Here is a 16,911-nt window from a genome sequence, read left to right as displayed (position 1 = left end):
CATGTCGGCACGTTTTTAGCTCACCAGCCCGAAGAGCAAGTGAGCTTATGCCATGGTGCGGCGTCCGTCCGTCCGTCGTCCGTCTGTCCAGCGTCAACTTTTTACTTTAAACGACTTCTTCTCAATAACAAAAAGGCCCTGGGTAATGATATTAGGCCTGTAGCATGCTGGGATGAACGGCTACCAAGTTTGTTCAAATGAATGACCATGACCCACTTTCAAGGTCACTGGGGTCAAACGTCTTAAAATCTTCAAACAACTTCTTCTCAATAACCAAAAGGCCCAGGGTACTTATATTGGGCCTGTAGCATGCTGGGATGAAGGGCTACCAAGTTTGTAAAAATGAATGATCTTGACCAATTTTCAAGGTCACAGGGGTCAAATGTCTTAAAATCTTCAAACAACTTCTTCTCAATAACCAAAAGGCCCAGGGTACTGATATTGGACCTGTAGCATGCTGGGATGAAGGGTTACCAAGTTTGTTAAAATGTATGACCTTGACCATTTTTCAAGGTCAAAGGGGTCAAATGTCTTTAAATCTTCAAACAACTTCTCAATAACCAAAAGGCCCAGGGTACTGAAATTAGGCCTGTAGCATGCTGGGATGAAGGACTACCAAGTTTGTTCAAATGAATGACCTTGATCCACTTTCAACCTGATATCCTTGTTCGACATTCAAGGTCACAGGCGTCATATGTTTAAATCTTTTAATAGGTTCTTATGAATCAAACACTGATATTCTGCCTGTAGCTGTATTTTAGTCCACTTTTAAGATTACAAGTATGAGATTAATACCAGGTGAGCGATTCAGGCCCATCGGGCCTCTTGTTAAAATACCTAAGTTGGTAATAGGACGTTAAACAAAATAAAACCGAACCTTTGACCCCTGTTGCTTCGACGTGTATCTAGGTCATGCAGCTAAACCATACTTATACACCTTTATCACAGCGTGCAACTTACCAAATATCATTACTTTAGACGTTTTGTTTATTTCTATGAGGTTATATTAATGTTTATACATTTGACCATATATGACCTCGAAAGTAGGTTAAGGTCATTCAAGTGAACGAACTTGATATCCCTTCATCTGAGCAGGTTACTTATCATCAAGACAGTATAGGTCATTAGGGCCAACAAATGGTCGACAAAAGCAAATTTAAAGCAAAAACAACAACGTCAATTTTGATATTAAAAGTGGCTATGGTGATTCATACTTTATTTAAAAGACAAACAGCTTATAAATAGCCTAAAAACAATCAAAAAGAGATCTAAGCCAGTAACGGTACTATAGAATTGTTTTTCTCGAGTTGACTGAAGGTGGACACAATCAAATAACAAGTGTTTTACTGTTTTGCATATAGGCTAGTCTTCACGATTCAATAAATAGCCATTGGTAATGTATGAATGACCCATCCGGAGACGGGGAAGGACAACCTCTTCTCGGCTTCTCTCTCTTAAGCTATTCAGAAGAATATGTTTAAGCCTATTTAAGACATTTGACACTTGAGTCTTTGAATATGAGTGAAGACCAATCATTTGAATAAGCTTTGTAGCCCCTCATCCGTGCATGCTAAAGGCTAAATATTACTCTTAAAGAAAAAGTTTGTTTAAAATATTTGACTCTTGTGACCTTGAAATCGCGTGATGGTCATTCATTTTAACACATTTGGTAGCCTTCCAACTAAATATGCTTCTGGCTAAGTATTCTCCCCTGGACCTTTTGTTTATAGAGATGAGGTCATATAAATGTTCATACACCATATGTGACCTTGAAAATAGGTTAAGGTCATTCACATGAACAAACTTGTTAGATCTTCATCTTAGCCAGCTACTGGCAGAATATCAACACACTTTTCATTTTCGTTGTTCATAATCTGATTTAAAACGTATTGGACCTCCGTGACCTTGAATATAAGTCAAGGCCATTCTTTTGATCAAAATAAACAGCCATTTATCACAGTATGTGACCTGCCAAATATCATCAGACTGGTCTTTTGGTTATTTAGAAGATGTTAGAAGCTTTTTTTACGATATTTTTCCCTTTTACCTTGAATATTGGTGATGATCATTCATTTGAATAAACTTGGTAGGTTTTCATCCGTGCATGCCTCAGATATCACCCTTGGTCTTTTGTTTATGCAGAATACAAGTGAAAGCCATTCATTTGAATACATTTGGTAGCCCTTTATCTCAGTATGCTTCTGGCAAATTGCCTTTACCCTAGCCCTATTGGTTATTGAGAAGAAGTCGTTTACAGTAAAAAGCTCACTTAACTCTATGGGCAAGGTGAGGTGATAAAGCATTAAACACATCAAACAGTTTTTAGCGAAAAACCAGTTGCTACTACGGTCGTTATATACCAGATTTGGTTCAGTTTGTTTGTGGTTTAACGTCCTCGCAACAGGCGGGTCATATGATGAATGTGTAGATGATAAAGGGGGAAAGGTGTTAAAACTGTTGCAATTGAGGCACCATTTACATTTTTCTCTCTTCTATGTCTTTATCTTAAACAAGCCAAAAGAACTGTCCGTTCATATTCATAGGCCGAAGACAAAGGATAAACCCTATGCTGCAGGACCTATGATAATATTTAGTGGGATACTCCAGGACAACGATGTTTATAATGGGAAAATATAAAAGTATGAATAGGGTGAACTTAGTACTTTTTCCATTCATACGCACTGTAGCACGATCGAGTATGAACTTGTTTTTAATAACGTCGGTACGTGCCGTTGCCAATGAATAATTCAAGGTGCTATCCTTATATGAAACAAATGTCGATAGGGAAGGAAATTTTTTATTCATAATTATTATATACCTGCCTTCATATTTCACAGTCCAAGTAGCGCACAAGGTATCAAAGTAGACGTTGGTAAAGGGTTCAAGTATTATTCAGGTGAAATTTCGTCAGACGTTACTTTCGAGATTACATTCAACCGCGACAAATGTGCTCTTCCTATTGAAGCAGTGTCATTCAGCAGATCTTTGATACATCGACATTAGTTAGTATCACAACTACACTCGGTTAAGGTTTTATGGATGACTGAATGTATTAACAAAATACATTTGACGTTTTCATCGGATAAAGTTGTCACTAATATTCCTTTAACAATTTTTTGTTGATTGGTTAAGATTGTAATCATCCACCGTAAACAACATATAAACATAAGTATTATTGTTCAATTAGAGTTTGATTTTGCTAAGATTTTACCTGTACTCTGACTGGTTAATTTGTTTTTCAAGGAAAATTCTGACTGCAAAAGTTGTTGAACATTCATGGAAATGTTTATATTGTTTCCATTGGATGTTATACTTTATCTTCAGTTTGTGTTACGCGTACACATTGCTGCAGATTTAATAAATGTGACATTAATTCACGAAAATCAGTTTATTCAACAAGATTTCCTCACAACAACCATGCCGACCATCTATCAGTGCATGGAGTTGTGTGTTGCCTTCAAGTTGTGCCGAGGGTTTGACTTCAACAAAGACAAAGGGAACAAATGTGCTCTGTATTCAGACGGCCGGAAGAGACAATCTAACTGGATATCTTCTCGCACGAATCCGACGGTTCTGAAGTCATCTTTTCCACAGGTGAATATAATTCAAAAAGCAAGATGCCTACATCGAGAATATATGTAAATCGTCAACAATAGACAAGTGTTTAACGTTTATGTGAAAAAGACAAGAAGACGTTTTAACCTGTTAAATACATATGCACTTAGTATCTGAATGAACCTAGCTAGTACTGCATTTAGAATAGATCAAGAAAGCAATTAACATATGTACAACCAAACATGCAAGCATGACGTCTTCAAAACGCAAAATTTCGTTCCCGATAATACTGCAATTTAAATGTAGCATATCACTGCAAGAAAGCGTGGTCTGTATTGAGTTTTTAAACTGTTATTTGGCCGTTTTTGTGTCCTGCAAGTCGAAGGCACACGGCTGAGTAATATTTCATCCAGTCACCTTGGATTGACAGCAGTGTGACTGGGTGGAAAACTGTTGTCTGCCAACGCAGTACGCACACTATATGCTGATAACAATTACCAATAAACCCGAATAAACCTGGCCTTCAGCACACATACTGGTGCCGCATCATTAAATTAACTTAGCTGCTGATGGGATGTTAAACCCCACAACACTAAACCAATCTTGTGTCACCAAGAAATGGACACTGAAGCGATTCCCCAGTTCTGTAGATGTCCACTTTAGTTGCCTTTTAAAACAAGCAGCGGGTAACAGCAAGTGCATTCTTGTCTATGCCCGACTTGCAAGGGTCAGATTTGAAGCCATTCATTCTGCCATTCTACTGGTCATATATCATCACGCAAGGCATTTGGTTTATTCAGAAAAAGTCTTTCCAATGTTTTATCACATTTGACCCCTGTGACATTGAATATGAATCAATGTCATTTATTTCAAAAATGCATTAGCCCTTCATCCCCGAATAATATCATATTGTGGCTATTAAGGTGAATCCGTTTAAGGAATTTGAACCCATTTGGTCCTATAACCATGCAGATTGGTCAAAGTCATTCACCTGAGCAAACTTTATATCTCTTTCATCCCGTTATTCTACTAGCCAACCAGAGGGCCTATACCGACCAGCTGGACATTTAACTATTCTCCTCACAAATAATATCACAGGAGTAGGGACAGTCGGGAGGACCAATGCTGGAAGCATATCTTAATCTTCTGGCTTACCAATTGTATATATTATTATAGGATTGAGATTTCAATGTTTCCATGTTGAGATCCAGGGGGCTACATTTCTTTTTGTGAGAGCCGTAGGACAGGTGCCACTTTTAGTTGCATGGTTGTGTTAATATTATATGCCCAAAAAATGTATAATGGTTATTGGGTGGAGATTTCAAAAGGTTAAAAGGTATGACCAGTGACTAGGTCTCTTAGGGTTGGACCACTTCCTACATCCAAATCCCAACTGTTAAAACTTCTGGCCCAGAAACTAAGTCTATACTAATTAGGAGCTATATTCACGAACATAATCTGCCTCCGGCTAACATCAAGCATACACAACACACATGGAGGCACATCCGTAAATAACCTTAGCTGTTAATAGGACGTAAAACAAAATATAACCAAAAGTTAAATCAATCTGTTTTCAACAGTAGTTAAAACAGTTTTGATTTCCAATGTTTTACCCCCTAGCATCACCGATGAATTTAAGAAGGACGATACAGCTTTATTATGCAGTGTAATTCATTTTGGCATGCTGTATCTGCATCCTCTGAATATGTCAAAGCAAAATCTAAGCCACCTTGTGGATGAGACGAGAAATTTAGTTTGATCCTTTGATGTACATACAAAAAAATGTCGGTCGCGTAACGGTAAAATTGACAATTGCTATGACATATTCCAGGGGTGCAGAGAGCGAACGTGAGCGTAACCCCTGAAGTATCGCGGATGCCTTAGTTGGTGTATTACGTAAATCTTTTCGGATATAAGGTGGTAGACTCTGCTGGTGGATTTCAAGTCTCTAAGGTTTGCAGTAACCTTAATGGCCACACTTATCTCGTTTGAGTGGTAGCTGGGTTCAAAATATACACTGGGCTGATTATTGAAATGTTTAACTTTATTACATAAGGGGTTTATGCACATGCCGCTCTGTTATAACAGTACTTTAGACAATTCTGATTTCCATCTATTTGGCCCCCTAGCATCACCCAAGAGTGCTAGAAGGAAATTCAGTTGGATGATGCAGTATACTTCTCTTTTGGCATGCTGTATCTACAGTTTTTAAAGCTATATCACCTGCGTGTGTATGTTTTTTTCTTGCCCCAAGTGGGGTTTCGACGGACCCATGTTCAATTCTAATCTCATGGTTGTGTTTATATTATATAACGGTTGAAGATTGCATGATGCTCGGTGCCAGGGTCCCTCAGGGATGTCCTGTATAATGTGAATAGTTTGTAATGTATGTCTTTTATTTTACAAATCCGTCATGTTGATATCAGAATTCCAATGACATTTCTGGTAGGATAAAGGCGCTGCCTGCAGAAATCACACCTGTGCTATTGATGAGATGTGCGTTCCAGCTGCCCCGGCATACGTTTGTGTAAAACATGGTAATTTAACATTCTCATATTATTTCAATGCCAATTTCTTACCATAATAATTCCATAGTAGCATAATGTCACATATATTAACTAGATTAACTCAATAGGAGTATGTCATTGTTGTATTTGTGACTTGATGTTCAAAACAATGTTAAAGGGACAATTAAGTCAAGTACGTTTTTTATAACCTTGTCAAAAAACTCTTCATGATTATATAGTTTCATACTCCCTATGGACAATTCAGGTCGAGAAATTGACAAGAGACAATGTTTTCTTGGCGTTTTTAATCAGTAATGGAGAAATCCTTAACTGTACAGTGGTACGTTTTAGCGGCAGCTGTCGGTAAATTTCTAGCTAACAAAAATGTCTTTCCAGCCGAGGAGAGAAGAAAACCTCGTTTATTCGCCTAGCCTCTCTGAATATAAGTATATGCATCTATTCTTAATCAAAATCATCTTCCAACACAATCGTTATAAATGAGTGATCTATTTTGCGTTTCAACCTGTTGATATCGTACTTTCTGCGGTTTAAAATCCTCCCTGCAGCACCCTCTCAGTGCGTGCATGCTCTAATTGAACCTGTTCGTTTTCATTCAAATCCAAATGTGAACAGAAATATCTCATTAGAGGTATGTATTATGATATTTATAATTCTTACTTGCGATGTATTGTCAATTCAAGAATATGTTATGTGTGAACTCAAAATCATAACTGACACTGTGTTGTCGGTCAACAGCGAAGGGCTGTACATGTTTCTTTCTCACTGAAAACCCCGGATATTGCGCTATTTCGGTCGTAGCTATTTTTAATACCGGCTTTTTCAAAAGATGAAACTGACCATACTGGTCGTTGGCTTCATGTCATGTCATTATAAACAACGTAAACTTTTGTTAGGAGATATATATTTTCAGTATCGACTTGATTTGCAGGTTATCAAAACAAACTTACTTTACTAAATAGTCCCATTAATGTTAGCTCAACTTTGGCTCGTACAATCTTAAATTACCTGATTTACTTGAGTATTCATTATTCAGCGATAGCTTCACACAATGGATATTTGTTTTTATTTTCTTTACGGTTGGTGGACGATTTAAGTTATTAAATATCAAACAACAGTCTAGAAATACTCATTCATTAATTATACATCAAACGTTATCTCAAAAGATGGAAGATATTATTAACACAGAAATTGAGGGAGTAAATATGTTTCACATGAACAACATAGATGTAAAATAAGCAAAGTAAGTATAAATACAAACATGACCAGAGATGCAACGCCATACTTTTCGTTCATATGATTCGTGAATGTTGTTCATACTATTCATGAATGTTGTTCATATAGTTCATGAATGTTGCCCGTTGTCAGTATAATGTGACCGGGTGGGGCGTCCTGCTGGGTGTCTTCGGAGTATGTTTCAGTGAGGTAGCACTATAAAGTCGGCATCAACAATTGTGCTTCACAAACTTGGATGGATGTTTCATTACCTGAATGCGTTGAATGAGTTCTTAAATCGTGACATTTAAACACTATTCGGAAAAGTTATGCCACTTTTTCATTGCAAGAACTTTTAATTATTTGTTTAATTCCTTTCAAAAGTATGGTGAAACAAAAACCAAACAAAATGTGTATAAAATGCAAGAACGTTTTTTTTATTTTTTAATCAATTCTTGGTATGGTAATGCTACATTATGAAAGCAATAATGTTCAACTTATATTACGGGGTTTTCTGTCGAGTTTTAACTTTCTTCGTATTTGTATCACCATTGAAATAGTTACACTGTACTTCATTTTTGCTGTTAACCTTTGTTGTTAACAGGATAACTTAAACAATTGCTTTGTTGATTTCTCCGATTTTTAACAAACTATTTGGTAAGACTTTTTAATTATTTGTTCAAGACTCCTACCTCAAAGCCAGGGTTCTAGTTTTAGTAATAGCAACATTGACCACGAATGTGTAATTCTGAAACACAAAATAGCTTGCGCCATAAATACAGTAAATGGATGGCTAGGTCACAGTCACCACCAAAACGGTGGCACTAAAAACAGTTAGATCATATGTCATTACCTGCTTCCAATAAATCAATACCCTTCCGAGGGTCTGACGGGCGTATCATGCTTCCGCTCGCGGTGCTCTTGTTTAAATTTATGCAAATTATTTTTTTCATTCAAAAGACTTTCTGTTGATAAGGATAAATTATTGAAGATTTAAAACTTCTATATAGATGAATACTGTCAGTCGAATCATTTGTATTCGTTGATATTTGGTTAGAAATATGAGTAACACGCGAATTTTCATTTATATATTCCTAGTATCAGTAAATAAGAGTTACCTCCCTTCCCATAAAGTTTACTTGATTGTTACTAAATAAGTAATTTGAACTGATGTATGAAACCTAATTACAGGTCGATTTTTCCTCATTCCAACTAACCATATACATTGCATGGAATAACTATTTTGCTTATTTTGTACTTTTTCGTGTACGAGTTTGTATTCCATATACAGTCGCAGAGTGTATACGCCTCTATGGCGATGAACGCAAAACATTAATATATATAATAGATACATATTTGGTTCTTTGCTCTATGGCAAGGAGGCAATTACACCAACATACCCTGCCGCTAGCCCACATACACATGGAGGGACCCAGGGAACTGACTGTTGTTAGGACGTTAATTCCGGTAAAACAAAACAGAACTTGTTCTTTGCAAGATTCAGCAATATATTACAGGTATCAAGATCATGTCAGGAATTCCCTTTTTTTCCCTGTAGTATAAAACTTACAAACAATTATTGCTTTTATAAGGAAAAATAATTAAAGGGAGGGAATTCACGACAGTAAACAATATACCACCATGACTAAGTACGTTTCTAAAAGACTGTTTTTACACGCCATAGAATACAGCACTGTGAGATGCCCGGAGCAATGGGGTCGACGGGATGATCTGTGTTTCCGGATGTTCAGAGAGGGTAAAACTTGGACTGAAGCCAAGGTAATGTAAGCAAAATTTCTACCCTTATTAAAGGCTTTGTTCGATAAAAGCTTTACAGTCTATCACCATAGGTTAGTCATACAGGGCAGGCGTGTACTCAATGAACCTATCAACGAAGAAGCAAACGTTAGTTTCTTAAACACAAACGTGCTAGTCATCGCTTTTCAATATGTACTAATTATAAGTGAAGACGTCACCAAGAGTCTGCTCGGAAATAGTTTTCTCTTCTGTAACCATAATTCAATTATTAGTATAAGTTTTAAAGTGTTATATAGTATTTTATTCTTATTGCAGTTTTAAGTATCTACACAGAACAAGGTCGTTTCTTCATTTCCTTACTGTTCGCCTTGTTATTTATATCATGTAGCTAGCAAGGAAGCAACTACACTAGAATACCTGCATTCGTTACACACACCTTAGTTAAAAAGACACCCAACAAACTAAACAGTATGTGTCAGTGAGGTAGCACTATAAAGTCGGCATCAGTTCCGCGCTATCACAAGGAGACAAACACGAACATATCGCAGCCTCCGAACACACACGCATACACTACACGCGTGCATCTTGCACACAGGGGAGGCCGTCCTAAAATGCGGATTGGAACGACTGCTTCGCCCGTTATCAATATAATGTGACCGTGTTTGGTGTCCTGCTGGGTGTCTTCGGCAGTATGTTTCAGTGGAGGCCGTCCTTCAATGACCATGGCTGTTGGTAGGACTTTAAACAATATTAACCAAACCAAACCTTAAATGACCATAGCTGTTGTTCTTTTTCGAAGGTGTTTCCTGGTGCATGTCTTTCAAATGATCTTGGCTATTACAGGGCATAGGAAAGAGAAAGTTCATAGAAAAGACAAAAGAGAACCTAAAGAAATAAGAATCTATATAGATCCCACGTGTAGCAATGTGGGCAGCAGATAACACGTTTGGTCTCCTCGATTATGACACTAATCGCATTCTACGTCTACGATACACATGCAGTGCGCGCGATACAGCAGGTCTATTCTTTGACATGCTGGTCCCCCATTGAACACTTTTTCAGTTTCCTCGTCTTTTGTCTATCTACTTTATCCTCCCGGCAGTGCTTCCTTACACACAAGTCCTCATACTACTCTGTTACTTACAAGGACAAACAAGTTTTCATCCCCCACACATTTCAAACTTTTCATCAAAAGCAATGTTTCAAACAAATATATAAAAAAACCACTCGGAAATTTTCCATGTAGTTTAATTTTCACCTTCTGTAATGAGGACGAATCTATCATAATAACAAACATAAGTAAACAACAATTTAGACATAGCAATCAAATGCCGAGTGTTGTAATTAACACTCGGTGATAACGAATTTTACCCGCATAGGACGAAACTTTCCCAGTATTCATTTTAATTTGCTTCCTGGCAACAGATATCATATCAAAGTAATGGCCATGTTTTCTGTTGATGGGCCGTTAAGAATTTTGTTCCGAATGATTCAGATAATAAGTGACCAAATGCTTCTTTGTGTCTGTTTATTCTCGTCGAAACTGTGAATGTCTTGTTGCGACCTTGAAATATCAATACATTGAATTTAATATCTAAAAATAAATTCGGTCCCATTTAGATATGAAAAATTAACATGTCAAATGCTGCGGCTTGAAATGAAAAAAAAAGGTACATGACTCAAGATTGTTTATATTGTTATTGGTTTAGGATGTCTGCGCCAGTAATGGGGGACAGCTTCTGTCGTTGGAATCAGAGGATGATTATCTATTTCATGAATTTTGGATCACTTTCCACTTGAGAATGAAATGTATGTATGAGCATTGATACACATAATTTGTTTATTATTTCACGGGTTAAAATATTGCGAACTGAAATATGCACTTTTGGTTTCAAGTTGTACTACCTCGCAACAGTGAAGGTCATATGAAGGGTGCTGAAGAATGTTGGTGTCATTTACAAAGACCAGTATTCCTGAAATGTCCCGATAGCATGCCTTTATTTTTGTTCATAGCATTTCTTTAAGCCTATTAAGTTATGTAACCCTGTACAAGTATATGTGTTTTTATATGTTATTTTTTACATGACATGATTACTGTTACCTGCAGGTAGGGCGTAAGAATTGTAAGAACTGCCCGCCCTCATTGCATGATCGTAAGAAGCGACTTAATTTGAAAACTTATATTTTCTCTTCTTTCTAAACAACTTTCTTCTTCCTAATGTCTCCCTTGACAATGCCTCACTTTTGGCCTTTATTTGAGCGTTCGCCCTTGTAAAGAAGGTTTTGAGTTCCCTCCCCTGGCCGAGAAATACTCAAGGTAGGGTGGGGTGGGGGGATCTGATGATCTCTTTTCAATTATGTTTTTATGGAATTGAGATAGACAGAACGACCAACGTAGGGTCTCCTCCAAAACCAATGCGCCTCGATTTTGGTACGTATAATTGAGCATGTTTCGTTTGACTCCACGAGTGACATCACGTCTAGTCAATTGAGTCATGTGATAAAACCAGAAATACTTGCGAACATTGTTGACAAAATTCTTATGGTATTCCAGAAAAAAACACCTTAAAATGAGACCTTAAAGGGGATTTCTACCTCTGCTCTAATAAACAATATAAAATGGGGTCGTAACTTCGGGTTTAGCTGCCTCTTAATTACCCAATTACCAAGGGGAAACATTAAACTTAAATAAAGCAAAAATAAAACCCATGTGTTCCACAAACGAAAAATGTTGTCACAATTTATTTTGTTTACAGCCTCACATCCTATATCCGGAGAAATCTGGACAGGTTTTCCCTATTCATCTGTCCTGCCAGGTTGGGTAAATTCTCCAAACCATGTGACAAGTGGGTCTGACTTGTGCATGAGTTTGTTTTATAGGCCAAGAAACCACGGTTTTGTTAATACTACCACGATCGAAAACTGGAAAACTGTCAGCTGCAAAGAAAAAAATGTCTTTCTGTGTCAAACTCGGTACGTTGAGCATTTTTGTAGGTTTGTTTGTAAAATTCAATTAATCATTAATCCAATATCACTCTTAATGTTTTTTTTAATATGTAGGTTGAATTCAGTTTTGTTTTCTTTGTTTAACGTCTTATTAATAGCTTTGGTTATTTTGTGTTACCATGTAGAGGAAATAAATGCAAATCTACATTCTGTATGTGGTTTTTTTTTCGGGGGGGGGGGGTCATATTAGTTTCCTTTCACATCCTGCAGCAGGTATCTGATTTGATCCCCGACCTACAGGCGAGATTACAATTTTTTCAATTATCTAAATGATATAATCACTTTTAGATCGTCTATTCGAAGAGTAGGGGGAGGGCGGGCTATAGCAGTACCCACGGAGTCGGCATCCCACTTGGTTAAAGTTTTTGGGCAATCTGTGTTTTGGTGTTTAACTCAACTTTTGATGAATTTTACATTGTAATATGGTTACACCAATTGCTTTGAGGTTCCTTAGCAACAAATTGGACCATGTTTGCTCATTATTGGTCCAAAACACAAGTTTTTGGGCAAGTTCTGCAGGTTAAAGTTGTCGGGCAAATTCTTGTTCTTTTGAAACCACTGGGCAAATTTCAACAAAATTTGGCAGGAAGCATCCTTAGGGGAAGGGGATTCAAGATTTTACAAATGAATTTCCTGACCCCACAGGGGACAGATGGACGGGGCCAAAAGGGATAAATTTGACGGTATGCCTTTAAACGACATCTCCGACGAATTAGAAACTTGAAAATTTAGACATGGGGGATTTATGTATGGAGAAGTGTACAACACTTTCGGATTATTTATATGACCCCCAGAGTATGTAAAAATGGTAGTTTCTACTACTGCTTAGCGCTCAGCAGTTTAGGAGTTGGACGACTGGTTCGCCCGTTGTCAGTATAATATGACCGAGTGGGGTGTCCTGCTGGGTGTATTCAAACAGTATGTTTCAGTGAGGTAGCACTATAAAGTTCTGCGCTATCACAAGGAGACAAACACGAACATATCGCAGCCTCCCAAAACACACACGCATATACTACACACATGCATCTTGCACACAGGGGAGGCCGTCCTTAAATGACCATAGCTGTTGATAGGACGTTAAACAATACTAAACCGAACCAAGCCAGGGGCCGGGCTGGGGGTCATAGGGATCAAATATATTTGAAGAAAAAAGTATTTTATCATATCTAATCAAACATTTTTATGAGTTCTNGGTTACTTGGGGGATAGGGGTAAAATAACTTTTTCTGCACTGTTTGAAGTAGGAACTTGAAACTTTTAGACATGGTAGATACAGGAATGGGGACGTGCCCAGGCCAGGGGGGTGGAGTCAATTATATTTTTATAAAGTCTTTTAGCATATCAAATCAAACATTAACAACAGTTCTACATTTTACAGTAATTTATTGTTGCATATGGTAATCGGGTGTGTGTGTAAGGGGTTACTTGGGGGGAGGGTAGCGGGAGTGTGTCCTCGACAATAAAGTTATAAATTAAGCTATTGATTTAAAATTGTATACATCGTTCTTTTTCAGGGCTCCTGGTTACTGGCCATGACAGCAAACTTCCAGCAGCATGTCTCTGTGGACAGGGGTCTTTATAACCTTATACATGTTGTGGACTCATTTTAAGTACATACATTATCCTACGTGAAGATTCGGACAAGTTATATGCCTATCCTATCCTTTGCTTTGATTGTGAGAGTTCTTCCGTGTCTTCTACGAAGGGGACATGTCAGAGTCGAAATTTGCAACCCCCCATTGCACCACTTGAGATCTTTTCATTTCCTATCATTCCTGTCTTCTTTCTTTTTCTATCTACTGTGTTGCAGGCGGTGTCTCCCTAGGCACCCGTCCTTATATGACTCTGGCTGTTAAACCCAAAAAAAAAATGTCATGACTTAAATTATTTTGAAATCGTAAATTTGATTTTAAAGATGTTTAAAGTGAACATATTTTTCTTTAATGATACTCTGAACATTTCATATTTGTTTAAATAGAAATGGATTGATTGATTTTCAATTTTGGAACCTGAAGACGAGTATTAAATTTCATTGACATTCTCCTTTTTATTGTTCTTTCACATGTGTTTTTAATTTTTTGAGGTTGCTAGAACGCTTGGACCAGGTGATCTAAGATTACCTTTTTTAATGGGATTTTATGTGGGAATCCCCTGCATTATTGGGGACTTGCACTTATGGGGACAAAAACACGACTGAAATAAATCTGCTGCCCCAATTGTACCAATTGGGATCTTTATGCTTATATCTTCTATCTAAATTTTGTTTACTAGTGCCTCGCTTTACTATACCTCAATTTAAATTGCATATCAGAATGTCAGTTTAAAATCTGTCTGAAATCGGCACATTCGTCGCATGAATGGATAAAGGGCTCATCTTATCCACAAAGCAAGTATGCAGGAGTTAAATGTGTGCGAAGTAGTGAAAGCGCGCGTCTGATGCCGAAGGCACCAAGCACAGCATACTGCCCGGTCATATTATACTGACAACAGGTGAGCAAGTTGTTGTCATTACCCTAAATAGTGAACATGAAGCAGGGAATAACAACTACAACTGTTAAGGACTTTGGTATGTCCCGACCGTGGGACAGAACCCATTGAGTTCCTCACCTGGGCGACCGTTCAACACTAAAGTCAAAAGTGAAGTGTTGCCAAGCAAGGCACTAGGAAATAAAAGATAGTTAGAAGTAGATGGAAATACAAAGATCCCAAATATTGCCATGGATGCAGCAGATGTGTTCCCACTGCATGTAACTGTCAGTATAACTACGACTGGGTGGAATGATGTGCTGGGTGCCTTCGAAATGGTTGTACCGAAAGCACAATAAAATTGGCTTTAGATCTTCGCTATCACAAAGAGGCAAATACACCACTATATTCTGACACTAGCACACACAAAAAACATGCAAGAATACACAGCACAAACGGAGACACGTCCTTAAAATAAGTTGATCGAATGTTAAACCATGGACGAAGCAGCACATCACTGTCAGCTCCCAAATCCGTGTGGGATAGTACTTTTAGAATATCTAAAGCTTTTGAACATTTATCTTTTAAATAATAGTTCCGTCTAGAGTTAAACATGGATCATTGTGTAATTTTCGGAGTTGGCAGAAGTGCATGCATACCGTTTTTGATTTAGATAATCTAAAGCAATTTTCACTTGCCCATGTCTGAACTTTGTTTAGACACAGTTGCAGTTCCCTTTTTCGTTCAAAGCTTGACCTCGGTTCCATTATATATGGATCAGCCCGCAAATCATATTTGAAGATGCTTGAGTCAGGGGTTTCGTCTCGTTGTAGGTGTTTTTCGCACATCACCAGCCGCAAGCATCTACGTTGAAGCAAATGAACCGTCATTTGATGATAGAAGAACAAAATTATGCCTACAGTTTGCTTACCAATTAAAATCAAATCCAGAAAACCCAACTTTCCAATCAGTAGTGTATCCAAAGTATACACAGATTTTCGAACGAAATAAGAAACTGATCTCGCGTTTTGGAATACGACTTCAAAAACTACTGGAAAATTGGATTTTGACCTATCATTAATCGAAATTGCTATACCCGATATTCCACCATTGACAATTCGACTGCCTGAAGTAAATTGAGAATAACACAATAATCGGGATTTCCTTCACATAAACTTTGATATACGGACGGCTTTAAATTCCAAGAAGCTACTGCCGTTGGTCTGGCTTTGGACGAAATTGAAAATAATAAATTTAACAAACAATAATTTGTTCTGACTCTTTGTCACTATTACAAAGTAATAAAAATCGAAATTTGAACATTATTCTCACACAAACATCGACCTTCGTATTAACAGAATTTTATTGTTTTGCCACCTGATCTTGATTTGGATACTAGGTCATGACGGAATAAACGGAAATGATAAGGTGGATAAAACTGCTGAAGCAGCCCTTCACCTACAACCAAAAGATGTTAAACTGCATTTTTCTGATTTAAAAACTTCTATAACAAATTTCATTAAGACCAGTTGGCAAAATAAATAGTCTGAAGAATTAAACAGCAAGTTATTTGAAATTCAACTTAAGGATGCACTCTTCTGAGGTTTCAATCACGTTCAAGTCTCGTTTTGATCTGGTGTAATGGGTTTTTGTAATATTTAAAAAATTATGATCAAGTTTATAAGCAAACACGCATCTGAAAAATCTGTCAAAAAACTAGATGCCTGTTGTGTGTAGAACTTTTTTTACAAGAATTTTAAAAAATTACCAATTCCGCGGCCATTTTGAAAATGTGTATTAATGTGTATTTCGTGCGCTTCAAAAAGGCCAAAATTGCACCTTTTTGACACTAGATTGATCACCTAAATTGTCATTGTGTCGCCAATTTTGCTGACAACTTTATAATTTTTAATATGATAAAAATAATATGCAACAAACTGGAAAAACCCCGAAAAAAGGTAAAAAAAAATAACACAAATGATAATGGGACCAAAAAAGAAGCACACTGACCCCTCATTTTTGTAGATGTTTTAGAAAGAGAAACACATTTTCATTTCATTCATTAAATATAAAAAAAAAAGTTTAATAGCAGAACATTTTATAGCAAGCGTTTAATCTGCAAAAAAAATGGTAAAAATGAAAAATAGGGGGTAGGGGTAACTAAAATCGGTTTTCTGAGTTGAAAGAATAGGATTAAGAAATTTAACTTCCATAATTAAAAAAAAAAAAAAAACAGCAATTCTACAAACATTCATACATATCTGATAACACGTTTTGTATGAATTTGTTCTGCAAATGGTCAAAACCCAAAACCCAAAAAATCACCTAAAATCACATGTTGTGTTAAATTGGTATCTTTGACCGATCATAGCACAAAAAAGATCAC

At 37.1% G+C, this 16,911-nt stretch overlaps 1 protein-coding gene across 1 annotated transcript; it reads left to right on the top strand.

Annotated features, from left to right (window-relative positions):
* Positions 1-3,517: 3,517 nt before the first annotated feature.
* Positions 3,518-13,903, top strand: LOC110449411 (snaclec coagulation factor IX/factor X-binding protein subunit A-like). The gene is made up of 6 exons (XM_021496266.1): positions 3,518-3,594; positions 6,005-6,092; positions 8,980-9,074; positions 10,763-10,862; positions 11,810-12,026; positions 13,574-13,903. The coding sequence occupies exons 2-6, from the start codon at positions 6,050-6,052 to the stop codon at positions 13,593-13,595; spliced, it is 477 nt and encodes a 158-aa protein (XP_021351941.1). The 5' UTR covers positions 3,518-3,594; positions 6,005-6,049; the 3' UTR covers positions 13,596-13,903.
* Positions 13,904-16,911: the final 3,008 nt, after the last annotated feature.

This window comes from Mizuhopecten yessoensis, unplaced genomic scaffold (genome assembly GCF_002113885.1).
Source record: "Mizuhopecten yessoensis strain PY_sf001 unplaced genomic scaffold, ASM211388v2 scaffold4599, whole genome shotgun sequence".
NCBI classification, from domain to species: Eukaryota; Metazoa; Mollusca; class Bivalvia; order Pectinida; family Pectinidae; genus Mizuhopecten; species Mizuhopecten yessoensis.
This window is presented reverse-complemented; position numbering and strand designations above follow the sequence as displayed.